Raw genomic sequence first — 24,350 nt, forward strand, 5'->3', positions numbered from 1 at the left:
ATTTACACTAGTGAAAGAAATGATCTACTCAATGATTAAAAAGTAAAATCTCTACTCTTATGAACAAGAATGGCAACCAGATGATCCAGTGTTTTTTTTAAATTTTTTATTAAAAAACTACGTACACATCTTATTATATCTACAGGCATTAACATTTAGCAAAAGGATCATGTAACTGAGATTCTAATTTGGCTCCAACAATGAACAAAACACCCCTGGGTAAGGCTTAGAGCTCCTCTGTGAAACCTGTGGTACACATTGTTTTGTGTTGATTATTAAGCCATAGTATTTCAGCCTCTTCTTTGTCTTTGTGCTACAGTCATATATATATAAAACCATCCCTACACTTTCTAACAAACATGTGTCTGTCAGTTTGTCATACTCTGGTGGCTTCCATGTTCCTGTGATACTGAAAGCCATGCCAGAGTATGACATGACTGAGCTTCCAGACTAAGACAGACTGGGAAGAACGACCTGGTGGTCTACTTCTAAAAATATTGACCAGTGAAAACCTTATGAAAAAGTAGTGGAACATTGTCTGATATAGTGCCAGAAGATGATCCCCTCAGGTTGGAAGGCCCTCAAAAAAAAAAAAAAACAACTGGGGAAGAGCTGCCTCCTCAAAGTAGAGTCGACCTTAATGATGTGGATGGGGTCAAAGTTTGGGGACTTTCATTTGCTGATGTGGCAAAACTCAAAATGAGAAGAAACAGCTGCAAACATCCATTAATAATCAGAACATGGAATGTACAAAGCATAAATCTAGGAAACTGTAAGTTGTCAAATGTGAAATGGAATGCAGAAAGATCAATATCCTAGGTATTAGTGAGCTAAAATGGACTGGTATTGGCCATTTTGAATCAGACAATCATATGGTCTACTATGCTGGGCATGATAAATTGAAGAGGAATGGTGTTGCACCCGTGGTCAAAAACAACATTTCAAGATCTATCCTGAAGTACAGCACTGTCACTGATAGGATAATATCCATACACCAGTTAATACGACTATTATTCAAATTTATGCACCAACCACTAATGCCAAAGATGAGGGTATTGAAGATTTTTACCAACTTCTGTTGTCTGAAATTGATCAAACATGCAATCAAGATGCATTGACAATTACTGTTGATTAGAATCCAAAAGTTGGAAACAAAGAATGATCAGTAGTTGGAAAATATGGCTTTGGCAAAGTCATGAAAGCGCCACAGACACATCTAAACTCCCTGAGAGACTAAATTGCTGGGCTGAGGGCTGTGGGTTCTATGGTCTTGGGTAAAATCTAGCTCAATTGGCATAACATAGTTTATAAAGAAAATGTTCTACACTCTACTTTGATGAATAACATCTGGGATTTTAAATGCTTGTGAGTGTCTATCTAAGATACTCCACTAGTCTCATCCTGTGGGGAGCAAGAATGAAGAAAACTAAAGACACAAGGGAACAAGGGAAAGATTAATCCAAAGGACTAATGGACCACAACTACCACAGGCTTCACCAGACTGAGTCCAGGACAACTAGATGGTGCCCGGCTACCACCACGGACTGCTCTGACAGGGATCACAATAGAGAGTCATGAACAGAGCTGGAGAAAAATGTTGAACAAAATTCTAACTCACAAAAAAAGACCAGAGACTGGAGATACCCCAAGAGCATGGCCCTCGGACACCCTTTTAGCCCAGTAATGAAGTCACTCCTGAGGTTCACCCTTCAGCCAAAGATTAGACAGGCCCATAAAACAAAATGAGACTGAAGGGGCACACCAGCCCAGGGGCAAGAACTAGAAGGCAGGAAGGGATAGGAAAGCTGGTAATAGGGAACCCAAGGTGAAGAAGGGAGAGTGTTGACATGTCATGGGGTTGGTAACCAATGTCACGAAACAATATGTGTACTAACTGTTTAATGAGAAGCTAGTTTGTTCTGTAAACCTTCATCTAAAGTACAATAAAAAAAAAAAGAAGAAAATATGACCTTTGTGATAGAAATGATGTTAGAGTTCACATGATAGAATTTTGCAAGACCAATGATTTCTTCATTGCAAATACCTTGTTTAACCAACATAAATAGTGACTATACACAGAAATGTGGCAGGATGGAGTACACAGGAATCACATCAACCACATCTGTGGAAAGAAACAGTGCAGAAACTCAATGTCATCAGTCAGAACAAGGCCACGGGCCAACTGTGGAACACACCATCAATTGCTCATATGCAAATTTAAGTTGAAGCTGAAGAAAATTACAACAAGTCCATGACAGCCAAAGTATGACCTTGAGTATATCCCACCTGGATTTAGAGACGATCCCAAGAACAGATTTAACTCATTGAACACTAATGACGGAAGATCAGATGAGTTGTGGCATGACATCAAGGACATCATACATGAAGAAAGCAAAAGGTCATTAAAATGACAGGAAAGAAAGAAGAGATCAAAATGGATGTCAGAAGAGACTCTGAAACTTGCTCTTGAATGTAGAGTAGCTAAAGCAAATGGAAGAAATGATGAAGTAAAAATGCTGAACAAAATAAAGTATTACAATGAAATGTGCAAAGAGCTGGAGTTAGAAAACCAAAAAGGAAAAACACAGTCGACATTTCTCAAGCTGAAAGATCTGAAGTAAAAATTCATGCCTCAAGTTGCAATTTTGAAGGATCCTATGGGAAAAATATTGAAAGACTCAGGAAGCATCAAAAGATGGAAGGAATACACGTGATTCACTGTACCAAAAATAATTGGTCAATGTTCAACCATTTCAGGAGGTAGCATATGATCAAGAACTGATAGTACTGAAGGAAGAAGTTCAAGCTGCACTGAACACATTGGTGAAAACCAAGTCTCCAGGAATTGACAGAATACCAACTGAGATGCTTCAACAAATGGACGCAGTTCTGAAGATGCTCACTCATCTATGGAGACTCGAAGAAATCCATATTTGTGCCCATTCCAAAGAAAGGAGATCCAACAGAATGCGAAAATTATCTAACAACATCATTAATATCACATGCAAGTAAAATTTTCCTGAAGATAATTTAAAAATGGTTGCAGTACATCGACAGGGAACTGCCAGAAATTCAAGCCAGATTCCGAAGAGTACATGGAACAAGGGATATCATTGCTGATGTCAGATGAATCATAGCTGAAAGCAGAGAATACCAGAAAGATGTTTACCTGTGTTTTACTGACTATGCAAAGGCATCCGACTGTGTAGATCATAACAAATTATGGATAACACTGCAAAGAATGGGAATTCCAGAACAATTGTGCTCATAAGGAATCTGTACTTAGACCAAGAGGCAGTTGTTCAAACAGAACGGAGGGATACTTTGTGGTTTAAAGTCAGGAAGAGTGTGTGTCAGGGTTGTATCTTTTCACCATACTTATTCAATCTGTATGCTGAGCAAATAATCAGAAAAGCTGGACTACATGAAAAAGAATGCAGCATCAATATTGGAGGAAGACTTATCAACAACCTGCATTATGTAGATGACACAACTTTGCTTGCTAAAAGTGAAGGGGACTTGAAGCACTTACTGATGAAGATCAAAGACCACAGCCTTCAGTATGGATTACACCTCAACATAAACAAAATCATACTCCTCACAACGGAACCAATAAGCAACATCATGATAAACAGAGAAAAGACTGAAGTTGTCAAGGATTTCATTGTACTTGGATTCACAATCAACACCCATGGAAGCAGCAGTCAAGAAATCAAATGATGCATTGTATTGGGCAAATCTGCTGTAAAAGACCTCTTTAAAGTGTTAAAAAGCAATAATATCATCTTGAAGACTAAGGTGTGCCTGACCCAGGCCATGGTGTCTTCAATACCATCATATGCATGTGAAAGCTGGACAATGAATAAAGAAGACCAAAGAAAAATTGATGCCTTGGAATTATGGTGTTGGTGAAGAATACTGAATATACCATGGACTGCCAGAAGAGCTAATAAATCTGTCTTGGAAGAAGTATAGCTAGAATGCTGCTTAAAAGCAAGACTGGCAAGACTTTGTCTCATGTACTTGGGACATGTTTTCGGGAGGTACCAGTCCCTGGAGAAGGACATAATGCTTGGTAAGGTGTAGGGTCAGCGAGAAAGAGGAAGACCCTCATTGAGTTGGATTGATACAGTGGCTGCAACAATGGGCTCAAACATAGCAACGACTGAGAGGATGGCTCAGAACTGGGCATTGTTTCACTCTGTTTTACATAGGGTCGTTATGAGTTGGAACTGACTCGAGGGCACTTAACGACAACAACAGTTCTTTTTTTAAATATCTAAGTTCAGAAGGTAGAAAACTTGCTTACAGGCCTGGGTGAATATGATCATTTTTTTCAGAGGAAAGTTTTTTGTTTTTGTTTTTAAATAAGCAGTATCTCCATGGTAACCATAAAGGTAAATCTCTCTTTGTATGTATTTTATCAGGGGGTAGAATTAGAAGCACTAGACACATAAATGTTCTCTAATATTAATGTATTACTATAATAACATAATAGAGTCGATATTGGAATGTTTGAAATACATACGGTTAAGAGTAGGATTTTTTTAATAAAACATATGTGAGCATCATACCTGTTGAGTCACTGCTGCAGCTAAATTCCCACCAGCACTGTCTCCAGAAATACCGACTCTACCAAGATTTACACCATATTTTTCAAGAACATCTTGGTGTAAGAACCACCTTAATGCAGTATATACATCTTCAAATTGAATTGGAAAATGATATTCAGGTGCTAGTCTGTGGCTGTGAACAGAAATACAATGTTTTTTAAGTCACTTATTTTTAAAGGAAAAAATATGCTTTGTGTGTATGTGTGTGTTCGTGTGTGTTTGCTCCAACTCTAAAATCAAAAGTAAAATGTTTCTATTGCAAACTTGATGTTTTATGTCATGAAGAATCCAAAGACAGACTTCATCCTTATGATGATGCTTTATAGGCAGACTTTTACAAATGTCATTTTTATAGAAGTAAAGGCTTTAATGGAGCCCTGGTGGCACAGTGGTTATGGGTTCGGCTGCTAAGCAAAAGATCGGCAGTTCAAATCCACCAGCCACTCCTTAGAAACCCCATGGTGTAGTTCTACTCTGTCCTATAGGGTCGCTATGACTTGGAATCTACTTGATGGCAATGGGTAAAGGCTTTAATACAAAAGTTAGACTTGGGCCGGGGGGTGGTTATCCCTAGGTAATATTTTTCCCTAGCTCAACTTCTCCCAGAATGCTATTTTTTTTGTAATCATTAAACTTTATTAGTAATCAGAAAATGGCAATAGGAGTCCTGGTGACACAGTGGTTCAGCGCTCAGCTGCTAACTGAAAGGTTGGCAGTTCAAACCCACTAGCTGCTCTGAGGGAGAGAGATGTGGCAGTCTGCTTCTGTAGAGATTTACAGCCTTGGAAACCCTATGGGGCAGTTCTACTCTGTCTGATAGGGTTTCTATGAGTTGGAATCGACTGGACAGCAATGGGTTTGGTTTTGGGTTTTTTTAAACAAATGGCAAACACATCATAAGAATAATTCTGTTCCGATTATTCTAATAATCAAGTTGGCTTATGTCATGGCTATGTTTTTTTTTCATAGCGTCTTCATTTGTCTACTCATTTTCATTGGATTTCTTGTCTACCATTGATTGTTGACCTAGAATGCTCTTTGAGAATGGAATTCTGTCTCTATTCCCATGTGTAATTTGGTGACTAATTGCTTTACCATAGGATTATACTGTAACATACACTGTGATAACCACTTTAAATGTATTTTGTTACCTAATCCTCAAAAACAACAATGGAAAAATATGGAAACAGCAGTGAATGATTGCACATGATGAAAGTAATTAATTTCAATGAACTGACATGTAAAAAGATATTGAAATGGCTATATATATATATATGTATATATATATATATATATATATGGCGCCCTGGTGGCACAGTGGTTAAGTGTTCTGTTGCTAATCAAAAGGCCAGCAGTTCGAATCCACCAGCCAATCCTAGAAACCCTATAAAAACCAAAAACCAAATCGTTGCCATCAAGTCAATTCCAACTCATAGCGACCCTACCGCTATGAGTTGGAATTGACTTGACAGCAATGGGTTTTTGGTATATATAAAACAGAGGAAGTAGAGTCGACCTTAGATTTGATTTATGTATTCATATTTTCTAAGAAGACAAGAAGGACAGTTTTGGGTTTGATTTTGGTATTTGTTTGGGCTGGGGGTGGGTCACACGTGTTTTCTCTTAACCACTATGCTACCAGGGCTCCATATATATACATGTACACACACACACACAGATACACACACACTCACCACCATGAAAATTTTTTTAAATCAATATTATATGATTCCCAGTTTACAGATGAGGAAACTAAGCTGGCGATATTATTCAATTTGCACAAAGTAACTCAACTAATCTTAGAACCGGGATTTGAACCTGATTCTCTGACTCTGAAGCCCTCATTTTAATCACTCCACTAATTAAGAGTTAAAAGTTGGGTAGAAATCCAGCGGAGGTAATTATGCCCATGAGATATAGTTACTTAATTTTATTCAACCAATTTCTTGACTTTCCATGTTTGATTCACACTTCAACTAACTGTACCATTCTTTTCTCTCTGACTCTGTTCTTGTCATGCTCCAGCTCACTTTCTCTATTCTCATCCACTTGATTTCGTATGGGACAGTCCTGGAATAACCAAGCAATGACTGAGAAAGCTGATAGCATCTCACTATATAAGGCATCTGGCGTAAAACCAAAGAAACCAACAGTGTTCTTACTTGGTTGATAGCACAACAGCATTAAGTCTATCAACTGTTTGCCTTGACAGAAGGTCATAAGCAAACATAGCTGAAATAAAAGAAAAACAAAATCAGAATATTAATACCAACTGACAAATGAATTGATGAATGTTTCTTCATCAGAAAGCCTACTAGTCACACTTTGTTGCTTAGTGAAATGCTGTGGAGAAAAAGTTATTTCTAAGATTCCTCCGAACTGTAGGATGTGAATTCTTCTGCCCAGGGATCTTTTTACATGTGCATGGTGAGCTTTCTCACCCTTGCAGACATTTTCACAATGGATTATTTAAACCAGCTTCATTCTTCTCACCACTAATCTCCCCCTTTTCATTCAGTAGATATTAGATTTTGAAGTACAAACATGTAATGAACTCCCTGACTTCAAGCAAAGTACCATCTACTGAAAAGGTGGGCAGAAGCGCAAACATACAGGCCAACAGCAATAATGCAAAGTATTATTTTCTTTAAAGGAGGGATACAGAAAGTGCTATGTGGGGACGGGATAAGACTTCATGAAGTTGCCAGTGGGAGATAAGGAAGGAGAGTCGAGCTAAGATTAGATTTATGTATTCATATTTTCTAGGAAGACAAGAAGGACGGTTTTGGGGTTTGATTTTGATTTTTGTTTGGGGTGAGGGTGGGCCACACATGTTTTCTATGGGGCTTGGGTAAGTGCTCCCTTTTGGGAATAACAAGATTTTCAGAAGACAGAATAGAATTTGTCAGTAACGACAGGTGGGGGAGAAATCACCAATTGCTAAAGTATTGGGATGTGCTGTTGTAACAGTGCCATTTCTTGAGGAACCATTTATGCCATGAAAAAAGGAGGCTCTATTATCTTGTGATGTTTCAAAACCAAGTGCTGAATATTCTTAAAAATGTCAAATATTCACTAAGTTTTAAGTTAACAAACATTTATTATAAACGTCATACTTCTATGCTGGATTAGAATACACACTTTTTTCCTTTAATATTAAACTTAGAAGTATCAGGGAAATGTTTGTTTGTTTCAGGGCTTATCTTCATTTTAGTATTTTACCTTAGTAAAAATATTCCCATTCTTCAGGGATAGTTTGCCGGAAGATGTTGCAAAGCAGCAATTTGGGCAGCGAGGATCCATGGGCAACTAACTGAGGTACGTACGGCGTGGTCAGATTTTAGGCTAGAAACATTACTTACTGTCAGCTGTGAGTTACTGCCTGAACTTTAGAAAACAATAAACAGTACCACCACATGTCTGCTCCATTTACCTTCCCAAGACACATTAATGCCCAAACAATACCTCTTCTCCTATCACAGACCTGTTCCTCCTGCTTTGGTTTGCTAATCCTCCTCCTTCCTTCTGAGCCCAATTCCCTCCGCTATCTCCTAGGTCAGTCAGACCCCATCCCACCCGTCCAGGCTCTCTATATTTCTTCAATGCATCTGTATTACTGTCATCTTTACCTTAAGCTTATAAACATGTTCATAGACCTGTCATCTACAAAATGGAAATAAAATACCCTTACTCAATTCTGCGTTTCTTTTCCATCTGACACCTTCCTTCTGATTTCCTTCACATCTAAGCTTATTGGAAGATTGGAGTCACTGTCTCCATTTCCTCACTTCTCATCCACTATCATTTCATTTTGATTTTCACTGCATCAAATCTGAAATTAGCAAGATTAATATAAACTTGTAAGTTCATGAGGCACTTTCTCTTCTTACCTTACATTAGCTACAGTTTTTAGTATTGACTATTCCCTCTTTCAGAAAGAGATTTAACAAGCTATCAACCCTGGTGGCATAGTAAAAAGCTACAGCTGCTAACCAAGAGGTGGGCAGTTTGAATCCACCAGGCACTCCTTGGAAACCCTATGGGGCAGTTCTGCTCTGTCCTTTAATTAGGGCCACAGTAGAATGATGGATCTTGATAGAACAGGAGAAAAATGTGGAACAGAATTAAAATTCTAAAAAAGTCCAGACTTACCAGACCAGTTGAAATTAAGGACTCCCTGAGACTATCACCCTGAGATTCTGTTTAAAACTTAATCTGAAATATCCACTGAGGTCACCTTTTAGCTAAATAACCAATTGGCTGGTAAAATAAAAAATATCACCCATGAGTAATGAGCCCTTTAAAAAGTCATCTATATGAGACCAAATGTTCAAAAATTTCTCTAAAGCAAGATGAGAAGGTAGGGGGCAGGGAGCAAGAGTATTAAAAATGGTACTAATAGAATGGAATGAACGAGAATGATGACACATTGTGAAAAATGCCAGCAATATCCCTGAATAATTTGTGTAGAACTTGTTAAATGGGAACCTAATTTGCTGTGTAAACTTTTACCTTAAATACAATAAAATATTATTTTTAAAAAAGATTTAAAATAATCCCTTTAAACTAACAGCACCAAGGAAATCAATTTCAAACAGCTGAAGTGTTTTGTTATCTGTGATAATGTTAACATATACATTGCTATGCTGGAAACGAAATCTTAATAACTTGTTTCTTATCTGATAAGCTACATTTTTAAATAAGGGGAAAATTTTTCAGTGAGGGGAACATACCAGCACTCCCCATAGACCAACCACCACCATGAATATAAAATAAACCCCTTCTTGGTGTTTCTGACTTTCGCTTTGGCACATATACACGAACTGGAATGTTGTTGAAAGTTGTGTCTGTCACAGTGACATTGTCATCAGATGTGGGTGGGACTTCTTGAAAGCTCAGAACGAACTTTGCAGCATTCAGTAAACTGCTGATTCCCAATTGTTCAGCAAATCGAGCCTTAAAAAGAAAAAAAAAAAAAAAAAAGAGGGGAAAGAACCCATCAGATTAAAAATATCAAATGCCAAAGTGGTTTATGAACCCAGAATTATACCAAATTTTTCAGTATGCCCCCAGTGGTCCTTTGCGACATTCTCAAAGCTGAATCTGAATGACTTAGTGAGAGATACTGGAGGTTTAAATGCATCAACGTAACAGGTACCTCAAGCACAAAAAAGACACTTGAAGATTTATGGCGGTATTACAATTGCATTAAAAGTGGTAACTACTTTTAGTGCAAAAATAAACGAGTCAGGTTCTTTACTCTGAAGAAGCTCAGAGTCAAGTTGGAGACATGGACACATAAGTAGTTATAAAACAGCATAACTGCATGTCTCTTAGATACGCATAAAGAACTTTCTTCGGCAGTGCTCAATGGGAGATAAACTAGTTACCTGGAAACAAAGAATGGGCGGGAGTTTGCAAATAATAAGTGACCTTTGATATGAGTATTGAAAGGGGGGTAGTGTTTACCCAAACAAAGGAGGAAAATTCATTCAAGATCAAAGGAATAGCGAGGGGAAGCTCCTATTATAATCAGAAAAACGCAGGTTATTTAGTGAAGCTATAAAGCCAGGTCCACAGAAGGGCACAGGAAAAGAAAAGGAGCCTGAAGACTTGGGTGTGAGTCTGATGATGAAGGAGCTATAACACTGCAATTCTAAGAGTCAAAAAGATTTACTTGACCAGGACAAAGTCATAGGAGCTTCACAAACACATCCAAAATCCCAGACAGACCAGGGACCATGGTCTCAGGAGGGACTTCTAGCTCAATTGGCATAACATAGTCTGTAAAGAAAATGTTCTACATCTGACTGTAATGAGTAGAGACTGAGGTCTTAAAAGCCTTTGAGTGGTCATCTGAGATACACCTACTGGTCCCATCCCGGCTGGAGCAAAGGAGAATGAAGAAAACCACAGACACAAGGGAAAGATTCGTCCAAAGGAGTAATGGACCACAACTACCACAACCTCCACCAGACTGAGCCCAGAACAACTAGACGGTGCCCGGCTAGCACCACTGACTGCTCTGGCAGGGATCACAATAGAGGGTCTTCGGCAGAGCAGGAGAAAAATGTAGAACAAAATTCAAATTCACAAAAAAAATAAAATAAAAAAAAAACCAGGCTTGCTGATCTAAGAGAGACTAGAGATACCTCAAGAGCATGGCCACCAGGTACCCTTTTGATTCAGTACTGAAGTCACTCCTGAGGTTCGCCTGTCAGCAAAAGATAAGACAGGTCTATAGGGACAGCAACAACCCAAGTGAGGGGCTTGCTTCATAGTTCAATCATGTATATGAGACTAATGGGCACACCAGCCCAAAAGCAAAGACAAGAAGGCAGAAAGAGACAGGAAAACTGAATGAATGGAAACAGGGAAACTGGGGCGGAGGAGAGAGTATTGACACATCGTGGGGTTGGCAACCAATGTCACAAAATAATTTGTGTATTAACTGTTTAATAAGAAACTAGTTTGCTCTGCAAACTTTCACCTAAATCACAATAAAAAAAAAAAAAGACTTGTTTTCCAAGCTTAAATTGAACACATGTGGACTATGATCCCAAGTGATCAATTTAATAGCTGAGTCAACATCTTCCACATTATACTGAGATTAAAAACCAAAAACAAGTTGCCCTTGAGTCAATTCTGACTCAAGGTGACACCATGCATGTTAGGGTAGAACTGTGCTCCATAGGGTTTTCAAGGGCTGATTTTTCTGAAGTAGATTGCCAGGCCTTCCTTCCAAGGCACCTCTGAAGGGACACTGGTGGGCGAACCACCAAACTTGCCATTAGCAACCAAGTGCATTAACCATTTGCACCACCCAGGGACTTTATATTGAGATTAAATGAGTACAAAAAGGAATAACCAAATCACTTATTGTCAACACGGAATCATTCCCACCCTGTTTCGAAAAGAGAAGACAGAGAAATATTATTTCCCAGAACTCCTTGCCAGTGTGATTATAGATTAAACTGGGCTGCAAAGACACACTCTCGTAAGACTGGAAGGGCAGGAAAGAAAGGAAAGTCATTATTGTTTTCAAACCACCGGGTACATTCATACAGACATTGACAAACATGAGGCTTTCCATGCCTCTGGTTGACCTCTGGAGAACTACCACTGCAGTGAGGCAGGTAACTAGAGCTATTGGTGGCTTCCCTTCACTCCCCCATTTAAAGATTGTGTGTCTCAGATTCTCTATTCTTAACCTATTCCTGTTGTAGCGTGTGTGTTCTGACAAAAACGTGACTGATAGAGAATATAGTCTGGAAAGGGTTGTCTGAAAGGAGAACATTTAAGACGTGCTCAATTTGATACCGTATCTGACTCGATTAGATTTAAAGACAGTACTGACCTCATCGCCATTGTAAAATGGAACCCTGTTAATGCACGGAATGCAGGAGCAGGATAGTCATTTAATTTAACACTGGTAGTAGTTCCTATTGAGGGAGAGTTTGGGGAGACTAAGTATTTGTTGCAATAAAATATTATGGTGAAATTGATGAGTTCAAGTATTGAATGCAATTAAAGGGTTACAGAGAGAAAATTATATTCTTATACCTTTAGTTTTTCAGCTCAAACCATAGTCAGAAAAGCAGATACCCTCTAAAACTATCCTGAAAGACATTTCTTATCCCTAACATCTGTTTGAAAATAAAACCAAAGTTTGATCTTACAGATTGTGGAATCATAATGCAAGGTGAATTCCGAGTCCTGCCAGATGTCTTAGTTGAAAGTTAAGATTTGGTCTAACTTTCGTATCTAAGTGATATCCTGAGTATTGTATAGAAACATTTGTAGGGTTTCTGATGCATCTAAACACCATGAACTCCAGGATCTCACCAATTCTCCCAAACCAGCAGTAGCAATCAGTCTCAGCAGTAGATACATTTAATGAGGTCAGATGCCAGAATTTTCCACATATTAGAGAAATAATAATATTGGAGCTAATTTATTACTGTAACTCATGTCTTACCCCCTCACTGTGTGTCTCAGGAAAGTCAGGGGATACTCTCTGTATCAAGACACTGAGGAATATATTGATGAGTGGAACCCTAGTATCTTAATTAATAAAACCTGTAGTGACAGTCACCTGTTTTCCAGGAATGACAGTGGAAGGGGCTGTCACTTACATGGACCTTCTGATTTCAGTAGAGATAATGAAATCCCAAAATGGTGGAGGTCAATTGGCAGGGATTAACTCCCAGCAATAAAGTAGATGCAGTTACTGAAATGAACAACAGGGGTGAAACAGTCATCTCAGAGATCTCCGGCAGTAACAAAGTGAAAACTGAAAAGCTTGGGCAAATCAATAAAGTCTGACTTACCTGTATTAAATCACTTCTTCTCACCCAGTTCCCAGAGATAAGCCACTTCACAGACCCAGCATCCCTTGAATGAAGGAGAGTTAGTGTCACAGTGAGGGAGACCCATGTAACCCTGTCACAAATGTACTATCAACTTGCCTCCTTGCATTCCTACAGAGAACCAAGACCTAGACGACCGTACTGGGGAAAGAGAATCACCCAGACTCTGGGTGTGGGGAGTTAGTGGACACGGGTTCAGAAGTGATAATTAATTCATCAGGACACCAAAGTTGCCATGGTAGAATGGAAGTCCTCGGGATATCTGGTGAGAAATGGTGTTTCAGACTGATTCCACCTTAAAATGGGCCCATCGGGTCTGAAAAGCCACAGTGTTTACTTCCCGCTACTCTCAATGTGTAGTTGAAACAGACATATTTGGCAACTGATAATATCCTCACATGGTTCCTGGTTGTATCAGTTGAGAGATACCATGGAGGTAAAGGCCAAGAAAAACACCTGAAATGCCTCGTCCCTACTAAAAGAGTAAAACATAGGCAATAGTGCATCCCAGCCAGTCGCAAAGATGAACGCCACAGGCAAAGATTCGGAAACTTCAGAGGTGGCCATTTCTGTCACCGTCCTAACGGGCGTACTGGCTCCGTGTGCAGAGGACAGAGAACTGTTTGAGAAAGATGAGACTTATCCCAAGCTTATTCAGGGTGGCTCACATTGCTGCTGCTATTCCAGATGTGATTTCATTAATGGAGTAAATCAGTGCAGTCCCTGGCATCTAGTATGCAGCTATTGATTTTTTTCTTTTGGTTGTTTTGTCCCCCCACCCCCACCTCTTTACAGTTAGCAAGGAAAATAGTACACCATCTTTGTTTTACTTCTGGATTGTACACTTCTGGATAGGGTTGCCAGATAAAATATAGAACACCCAGTTACATTTAAATTTCAGATAAACAGCAAATATTTTTTATGGAAAAATAGGTCTCAAATACTGCACAGAACATACTTATACTCAAAAAAAAAAAAAAAAAAAATTGTGCTAATCTGAAGTTCAAATATACTTGGCATCCTGTATTTTATTTGCTAAATCTGAAAACCTTACTGCTGGAGAATGATAAAAATGTATCTATACTGTACGCCAGACCACATAAAAATGAATCAAATACTTAAATATATAAAAAAAAATCCATAGAAATACTGGAAAGCAACATGGGTGAAATAATTTATAACCATGGAGTAGAAAGGATCTTTCTACCTTAATTCAAAGTCAGCAACCATAAACGATAAGATTAGTAAATTAAAACACATTAAAACTAAATACAACAAAACTTCTCGGTAACAAAATCAGCGTAAGTCAAAAGGCAAATAGAAAACTGGGGAAAACATCTGTAATAATAACAGAGCTAAAAGAAATTGAATAGGAAAAGGACGACAACCTATAGAAAAAGAAATTAAGTACCTAAACATATAGTTCTACAAAAATCAAAGAGTTTCATGAATATATGTCCAAAATAACTCAGAAGGGAGATATAATCTCTCCCCTATCAGGTTACAAACAGGCAAGGTCTGTCCCTCTGCATTGTTGAGATATGGAGAAAACACCTCTTTGTATACATGGCTTACAGACAACAAACGTCGAGTGGATTCCAACTCAAGGCGACCCTCTAGGACAGACTGTAACTGCCACGTGGGGTTTCCGAGGAGCTGCTGGTGGATTTGAACTGCCGACTTTTCGGTTCAGAGCCAAACTCTTAATCACTGCGCCACCAGGGCTCATATATTGCTTAGGGTGTGCAAAGTGGTTCAGTCGTTATGGAGGGTATCTGGGAAGAACTTCTAAATTACAAACGTATTTAACTTTCGTCTTTGCAATATCATTTCCGGTAGTTTACCCTACATAGATACCGATGCACATATGAAATGAAAAACGCATTAGGTTATTAATGACAACATCACTTCTATTTTCAGAAGTCTGGAAACATCTACTTGCCTTCCAGTAGAATTCTAGTTAAAAAAAAAAACTGTACATTCACACAATATACTTTTAAAGACTGAATGGGAAACATTTGTGTGTACTGATACGAAATGATCTCTAGGATGTATTAACTGAAAAAAATTTTTAAAAAGGAATTCAGAATCAAGAAGCTAGTATGCTATGTTTTATATGCATAAGGGTGAGAAATTAACAAAAACATGTACTGATAAATACATAAACTTTCCTGAGGCACTAATAAAGATACGCACTTAGAGGAAATAGGTAGTAGAAATGGTTTGGACAGTGACTGGGATGAGAGCTAGATTCCTTTCTTAATGTGTAAGCTTTTTTTATATCCCTAAAAGCATTTAAAAATTAAAAAAAAAACCTGAGTGAACTGCCTGGTGAAGCAGTCAGCTCTCTGTCACTGGAAATGTTTATCTGGTCCCAATGTTCAGCTGTCGGCTTTTAAGTTTGCTACTAACATTTTCCTGCCCCAGAACATAACTGCACAGCACCTTTAAGGAGACTGACCTTCAGATTCGTTTGCTACAGGGAGGCAATCTGCTATGGAGAAAGTTGAAAGAGATGCAGCATGGTTTCACTTTCGAGTAATTAGCCTCACCAGAGAAGAAGGAAGCCCTGGTAGCTCAGTGGTTAAGAGCTTGGCTGGTAACCAAAAGGTCGGCAGTTAGAATTCACCAGCTGCTCCTTGGGAACACTATGAGGCAGTTCTACTCTGTCCTATAGGATGTTTATGAGTCAGAGTCCACTCGATGGCAAGGGGTTTGGGTTTTTTTAGAGAAGAACCACAGGTCTTTGAGGACCAGCCATGGAAAACTACTGCCCTCCCAGCTGACCTGTCACCGCAGCAGCTCACCTGTCACATACTGACCCAGTTTTCTTTGGTGCTATACCAACTGGTCTGTTACAAAACTGTTAAGTAAGAATTCATTTTTGCATCTGAATCCAAGATCACTGTATAAAATGTTATAACTAATCACAGGGCTACTCAGTCCTACCATTTCTGAATTCCATGCTTTAAAGTAGGTTCATGCTGTAAATATTTTTATTCTGACAGTATTCATGCAGTGAAACTCATTATTTTTTGTTTTTCTAAGCCAGCACATTGTATTACTTAATGTTTTAAATAAAAAAATCACTGAATACTCCCTTCATATTCATTCTGTCAAGAGTCTGGGTTAAAGGATAAAGAGGTTTTAAAACCAGTAAGCAAAATTTGGAACCAACATTCTAAGAAAGTGGAAATTTTTAAAAAGTAGAACAGGTAATTTTTTTTTTCTCTTGATCAAACTGTTATATATCCAGAGTCCACAAAATTGTGAACTTACCAAATCTATTACGATTTTCGTATGTGCGGATATCTACATCAGTTTCCACCGCTCTTCGACATTATCTGGGAAAGGTGTGTAAGCATAATATGCCAGGAGGACTCCCACCATCAGAAGCAAAAGAGTCTTTTTTCCCATGATGTTTTCCTTCTGCTCTTTCTACTTTGGCAATGCAGCAAATGCACTTGGAAAGGTTTACTGCAGTGAGCTCAAGCCCAGCCATAAAGTGTTATCTAACTTCCTGAATATAAAGTTCACTGCTCGGTATGTCATTTCATAGGCTGTCCAGAAATAATTTAGTAAAAAGGGAGCTCACAGTAAAACAAAGAACACGTCTTGTCAGCAAGTTCTGTCAAATCCAACAGTCTTTTTATGTTGTTAGGTAAGCAGTTAAACAAACATTTATTGCAAAATTTCTAGATACAAAATATTTTTATATAAAAGAAAGGCCAAAGGAAAATACAAGAATCCTCAAATAACAACTCTTAGTGTAGAGGGGAACAAACAAAATATTGTCTAAGTATTAAGAGCTTTTACTAAATAAGATGGGCATGGCCACATCTAATATATATTACTTTTATTTTCTTGCTGTAGTTACAATTATCCGTGACTAATACTTAATTATATTAATATTATGCAATAATCATGGAGGTCTCAGTTTTTCCAGTATCACACATGACATGCAAGCCACCACAGTATGACAAACTGACAGACACACATGGTGGTGGCATTTCAAATGCCAGCAGGGTCACCATTGGTGGACAGGTTTCAGCAGAGCTTCCAGACTAAGACAGACTAGGAAGAAGGACCTGGTGGTCTAATTCTGAAAAAATTAGCCAGTGAAAACCTTACGAATTGCAGCTGAACACTACCTGATACAGTGCCGGAAGATGAGCCCCTCAGGTTGGAAGGCACTCAAAATACGACTGGGGAAGCGCTGCCTCCTCAAAGTAGAGTTGACCTTAATGACGTGGGTGGAGTCAAGCTTTTGGGACCTTCATTTGCCAATGTGGCACAACTCAAAATGTAAAGAAACAACTGCAAACATTCATTAATAATCAGAACATGGAACTAACAAAGTATGAATCTAGGAAAATTGGAAAAAAGTGAAATGGAACACACAAAGATGGATATGCTAGTCATTAGTGGGCTGAAATGGACTGGCATTGGCCATTTTTAATCAGTCATATGGTCTACTATGCCATGACTGACAAATTGAAGGGGAATGGCCTCGAGATCATCATCAACAAAAGGTTCAAGATTTATCCTGAAGTACAACACTGTCAGTGATATGATAATACCCGTACACCTACAAGGAAGACCAGTTAACATGATTATTATTCAATTTAACTCACCAACCACTGAGGCCAAAGATGAAGAAACTGAATATTTTTACCAAATTCTGCAGTCTGAAATTGATCAAACATGCAATCAAGATGAATTGATAATTACTGGCTATAGGAATGCAAAATCTGGAAACAAAGGAGAAGGAACAGTAGTTAGAGAATCTGGCCTTGGTGATAGAAATGATGCCGGAGATCACATGATCGAATTTTGCAAGACCAACAACTTCTTCATTGCAAATACCTTTTTTTAACAACATAAATGGCAACTATATGCATGGACCTCGCCAGACGGAATAAATAAATAAACTACAACTGTGGAAAGAGACAATGGAAAAGCTCAATATCATCAGTCAGAACAAAGCCAGGGGCTGACTGTGGAACACACCATCAACTGCCAATATGCAAGTTCAAGTTGAAGTTGAAGAAAATTAGAACAAGTCCACGAGAGCCAAAGTACAACCTTGAGTATACCCCACCTGAATTTAGAGACCTTCTCAAGAATAGATTTGATGCATTGAACACTAATGACCGAAGACCAGATGAATTGTGAAATGACATCAAGGACACCATACATGAAGAAAGCAAGAGGTCATTAAAAAGACAGGAAAGAAAAAAAGACCAAAATGGATGTAAGAAGAGACTCCGAAAGCTGCTTTTGAACATAAAGTAGCTAAAGTGAAAAGAAAAAATGATGAAGTAAAGAAGATTTAAAAGGCGGTTCAAGAAAACAAAGTATTATAGTGAAGTGTGCAAGGACCTGGAGATAGAAAATCAAAAGTGAAGAACATGCTCAGCGTCTCTCGAGCTGAAAGAACTGAAGAAAAATTCAAGCCTCGAGTTGTAATATTGAAAGATTCTATGGGGAAAATATGAAACGATGCAGGACACTTCAAAAGAAGATGGAAAGAATACACAGTCACTGTTCCAAAAAGAATTTGTCAACTTTCAACCATTTCAGGAGGTAGTATATGAGGAAGAACTGATGGTGCTGTAGGAAGAGGTCCAAGCTGCACAGAAAGCATTGGCTGAAAACAAGGCCCCAGAAATTGGTAGAATACCAATTGAAATGTTTCAACAAATGGATGCAGCTCTGGAAGTGCTCACTCGTCTATGCCAAGAAATTTGGAAGACAGCTACCTGGCCAACCAACTGGAAGAGATCCATATTTGTTCCCATTCCAAAGAAAGGTGATTCAACAGCATGCAGAAATTATAGAAAAATATCGTTAATATCACACACAAGTAAAATTTTGCTGACGATAATTCAAAAGTGATTGTAAGCAGTACATCAACAGGGAACTGCCAGAAATTCAAGCTGGATTCAGAAGAGGATGTGGAACAAGGGATGTCATTGCTGATGTCAGATGGATCCTGGCTGAAAGCAGAGAATACCAGAAAGATGTTTACCTGTGTTTTATTGACTATGCTAAGGCATTTGACTGTGTGGATCATAACAAATTATGGATAACGTCACAAAGAATGAACTACCCCTATTTTAAGATCAGTGGGAACTGAAAACTAACACAAAATATGGGTAGCTCAGACTGTTAAGTACCCAAGAGTTCAGTTGCCCAAACTTCATAAAGATTTTCTCAAGGAGCAAGTAAACTTTGTTGTTAGGTGTCATCGAGTTGGTTCCACTCATAGTGACCCTACGTACAACAGAGTGGAACAATGTCTGGTCCTGCACCATCCTCACAATCGTTATGCTTGAGCTCATTGTTGCAGCCACTTTGTCATACCATAAGTAAACTTTATGCCAAGTTTAATATATTGTACCACTTAATCCTCATATCACTTTAAATATATGATACGACTTACTCCTCATATCAACAAGGGCATGTAGGAACCAATATGATGAGAGTTCTACATTCCTTGCCCAAGGTCACATTGTTAACTATTTCCACAGTGTAAAAATGGCACGGTGGAGGCATTGTCTGACCTCCTCTAATTTCACAAGTTGGGAGGAGAATCAAGATCAACAGCATCAAGCCCAAGGCTGAATTCTAAAGAGCAGAGGTCAGACATAACCTCCTCTGGCCAACCTTTTTACAAATTCTGACACCAGCCATCCCCCACCACAGCACTCTCTACTTCTCTGCTAAGTTCGATAATTCGTTGCAATGGCCACACAGAACTCACAGTCAATACTCGCATTTATGGGGTTCATTAGAGAAGTAACAGCTTACAATTCAGGATCAGAAACGACTCAGGATACAGTTCCTTGATCAGGACAGCTTCTTCTCAGCCATGCCTGCAGATACGCCTCTCTCTGGCCCCCTGGCCTCTGTCCTGCTTGGGCAGGTGTTGCAAAGCTCTTGTAGTTCTGCTGATAAGTGCCTGGAGCCACTCCACGATGCCAGCAAGCCTCCTGCCCAGAGGCACTCAGCTTTCTCACTTTGTGGGCCAGGAAGCCCAAGGTGCTGTCTGCTGCTGGTCCCCTGCCATCTCCTGCAGTCTCCTGGTTCTGCTGCCTCTGCTGCCACTGTTTCTTGCTGCTGCTTCTCACCACCTCCAGTGTTACAGCACTCTCTCTCTAGGAGTTTCTTGGTGCAGGGACCCCAGGCCCAAAGGACACACTCCATTCCCAGCTCTTCTTCTTGGTAGTCTCCCCTTTCTGCATCCAGGATGGCTCATTTTAAGCCTAGTGGAGTGGCAAAACTGACCAATCCTTTCATTAGGGTTCCATACGGCTTATTTGCATGGTCCCACACCCACATGGGTGCCATACACTTTATTTACATTATTAGCAAGCTATCCAATCCCCTTGGTGGGCCACAATTACCTTATTTGCAAAATCCCACCCAATCACGTGGGTAGGAGTTACAAGACCATGGCAAGAATGGCCATAAAAAGCCATCCATTGCATGGCATACAGCTAGCATTTAGCCTTGATGCTGTGCCTCTGAGGCTATCCTGCAAACTCTGCAATTAATGAGAAGTGGGAAACCCCCAGGAGGTAGTTATGTTCATGTGGTGCCACCATTTAATTTTATGTGAACAATTTCTTGACTTTCAAACATCGCAACCTTATTTACCTACCTGTAATTTCTCTCTCATTCTGCACTGGGCAGGCTCTGACATCAGCTTCTCTTTTGATACTCAGTTTCATCTGGGACACAGATTTATTTTTAGTATCATAAAGCAATCAAGAAGCCTGAGAGGATTTTGGTTCATAAGGCATCTGGCCTAAAATATAATCAACAATGCAATTACTTGGTTGATAGATAACACATTAGGTCTTTTTACTGGCTTAATTCCATATCATTGGCAGATCATATCTTTTTAAAGAGCTTAAATAAAAGAAAGAAAAGTCAATATATTAATGAGAACAAGTAATGTGATTCATTTTTTTTTCTACTGCAGAAAGCCTGCTGTGATGATTTTACATTTCTACAATTTACATAGAAACCCAGGGAGAAAATCTAAGGGTGATATCATGCATGATCAATGAACATACTGCTCAGTGATTCTTCGACTTGCTGTGATCAGCTTTCTTTTTCATTTCCACATTGGTTATTCTAAACCAGTTCCATTTTTCAAACTCATCGAACCCTGATTCCTACAAATAACACGGATGAAGCTGCTTTGGTGTGGTAATTGGCATAGTATTAAGTGCTGGGAATACAAAGACAAACACATATGTTCTGTGATTTCCAAGAGCTCACATCTGTGGGGGACGAAAACTTAAGTTAATACTCATTCTAGAGAAGGGGGCTAAAGGGACATCTATAGAAGGTTTTGAGATCTTTTATGAAGCAAGGTAAACATAGCAGCTTAATAACAATGCGCAACTTCTAAGGCTTTCTGGCAAAGGTTACATTGAACCATGTGTTTTAGAAAAGGTGATGGGTTGGTAAGTTAGAGAAAGCAACACAGTCCATCTAAAATTCTTTTAAAATAAAGAGCAATGAAGGAGACTTAGTAACTCCAATTTTTTTTTTGAATTTTTTTTCTTATTGTTGTAGTTTAAGTGAAAGTTTACAATTCAAGTTAGTCTCTCATACAAAAATTTATACATATATTGTTATGTGACCCTAAATGCTCTCCTTATACTGTGACAGCACACTCTTCCTTTCCAGCCCTGATTTCCCGTGTCCATTCAACCAGCTCCTGACCCTCTCTGCCTTCTCATCTCACCTCCAGACAGAAGCTGCCCATTTAGTCTCATGTATCTACTTGAGCTAAGAAGCATACTCTTCGCAAGTATCATTTTATGCCCCACGGTCCAGTCCAATCTTTGTTTGAAGAGTTGGAATTGTTTTACTTCTGGGTTGACAGACAGTCTGGGGGCCATGCTTTCTGGGGTTCCTCCAGTCTTAGTCAGGCCATTAAGTCTGGTCTTTTTAGTAGAATTTGAGTTCTGCACCCCATTTTCTCCTGCTACATCAGGGACTCTGTTTTGTTCCCTGTTAGGGTGGTCATTAGTGGTAGCCAGGCACCATCTAGTTCTTCTGGTCTCAGGCTGATGAAGTCTCTGGTTTATGTGGCCCTTTCTGTCTCTTGGCTAATACTTTCCTTGTGTCTTTGGTGCTCTTCTTTCTCCTTTACTCCAGGTGGTTGGGACCAATTGATGCATCTTAGATGGCCACTTGCGAGCTTTCAAGACCCCAGACACCACTCACCAAAGTAGGATGCAGAACATTTTCTTAATAAACTTTGTTATGCCAGTTGACCTAGATGTCCCCTGAAAGCATGGTCCCCAGAGCCGCGCCCCTGCTACTCTGCCCCTCGAAGTATTTGATTGTATTGAGGAAACTTCTTAGCTTTGATTTAGTCCCGTTGTGCTGACTTCCCCTGTGGAGTGTGATTCCTTCCCTTCACCTAAGATAATTCTTGTCTACTATCTAGTTAGTGAATAACCCTCACCTTCCCTCCCCACCCTCGTAACCATCAAACTATATTTTCTTCTCTGTTTCAACCTTTTCTTGAGTTCTTATAATAGTGGTCTTATACAATCTTTGTCCTTCTGTGACTGACTAAACTCACTCGGCATAATGCCCTCCAGCTTCCTCCATGCTATAAGATGTTTCATGGCTTCATCATTCTTCTTTATCGTTGTGTAGTATTCCACTGTGTGAATTTACCATAATTTGTTTATCCATTCGTCCGTTGATGGGCACCTAGGTTGTTTCCATCCTTTTGCTATTGTGAACATGCTGCAATGTTCAGTGCTGCAGTGAACATGGGTGTGCATATATCTATTCGTGTGACGGCTCTTATTTCTCTAGGATATATTCCAAGGAGCGGGATTGCTGGATCCTATGGTATTTCTATTTTTAGCTTTTTAAGGAAGCGCCAAATCGATTTCCAAAGTGGTTGTACCACTTTACATTCCCACCAGCAGTGTATAAGTGTTCCAGTCTCTCCACAACCTCTCCAGCATTTATTATTTTGCGTTTTTTTTGATTAATGCTAGCCTTGTTGGGGTGAGATGGTATCTCATTGTAGTTTTGATTTGCATTTCTCTAATGGCTGATGATCATGAGCACTTCTTCATGTATCTGTTAGCTGCCTGAATGTTGTCTTTGGTGAAGTGCCTGTTTATATCCTTTGCCCATTTTTTTAATTGGGTTATTTGTCTTTTTTTGTTGAGGTTTTGCAGTATCTTATAGATTTTAGAGATTAGACACTGACCGAATTTGTTGTAGCCAAAAATTTTTTCCCAGTCTGTAGGTTGTCTTTTGACTCTTTTGGTGAAGTCTTTGGATGAGCATAAGTGTTTGATTTTTAAGAGCTCCCATTTATCTAGTCTGTCTTCTGGTGCTTGTGCATTATTGCTTATGGTCTGTATTCTGTTTATGCCATGTATTAGGGCTCCTAGCTTTGTCTCTATTTTTTCTTCCATGATCTTTATCATTTTAGTTTTTATATTTAGGTCTTTGATCCACTTTGAGTTAATTTTTGTGCATGGTGTGAGGTATGGATCTTATTTCAGTTTTTTGCAGACGGATATCCAGTTATGCCAGCACCATTTGTTGAAGAGACTCTTTTTCCCAGTTAACGGACTTTGGATCTTTGTCAAATATCAGCTTCTCATAGGTGGATGAATTTATGTCTGGATTCTCAATTCTGTTCCATTGGTCTATGTATCTGTTGTTGTACCTGTACCAGACTGTTTTGACTACCGTGGTGGTATAATCAGTTCTAAAATCAGCTAGTGTGAGGCCTCCCACTTTGTTCTTCTTCTTCAGTAATGCTTTACTTATCCAGGGCCTCTTCCCTTTCCATATGAAGTTGGTGATTTGTTTCTCCATTTCATTAAAAAATGCTGTTGGAATTTGGATCGGGATTGCATTGTATCTGTAGATCGCTTTAGGTAGAATAGACATTTTCACAGTGTTGAGTCTTCCTATCCATGAGCAATGTATGTTTTTCCACTTATGCAGTTCTTTTGGTTTCTTGCAGTAGTGTCTTGTAGTTTTCATTGTATAGGTCTTTTACGTTTCTGGTTTGATTTATTCCTAAGTATTTTATTTTCTTGGGGGCTATTGTAAATGGTATTAATTTGGTGATTTCCTTTTGAGGTTCTGTTTGTTGGTGTAAAGGAATGCAACTGATTTTTGTATGTTTATCTTGTATCCTGATACTTTGCTGAAATCTTCTATTAGTTCCAGTAGTTTTCTTATGGATTCTTTGGGGTTTTCTGTATATAAGATCATATCATCTGCAAATAGAGATACTTTGACTTCTTCCCTACCAATTTGGATGCCCTTTATTTCTTTTTCTAGGCTAATTGCTCTG

General features: G+C 39.0%; 1 protein-coding gene across 1 annotated transcript in view; it reads right to left on the reverse strand.

Moving 5' to 3' along the window:
* LOC101351157 (arylacetamide deacetylase-like) overlaps window positions 1–16,399 on the reverse strand; it is a 17,258-nt gene extending 859 nt beyond the window's left edge. Inside the window, 4 exon segments of the mRNA XM_012556326.1 lie at window positions 4,575–4,746; window positions 6,776–6,845; window positions 9,347–9,569; window positions 16,262–16,399. Of these exon segments, the coding sequence (XP_012411780.1) occupies window positions 4,575–4,746; window positions 6,776–6,845; window positions 9,347–9,569; window positions 16,262–16,399 (603 nt within the window).
* Window positions 16,400–24,350: the final 7,951 nt, after the last annotated feature.

This window comes from Trichechus manatus, unplaced genomic scaffold, assembly GCF_000243295.1.
Source record: "Trichechus manatus latirostris isolate Lorelei unplaced genomic scaffold, TriManLat1.0 scaffold00062, whole genome shotgun sequence".
Classification (NCBI taxonomy): Eukaryota; Metazoa; Chordata; class Mammalia; order Sirenia; family Trichechidae; genus Trichechus; species Trichechus manatus.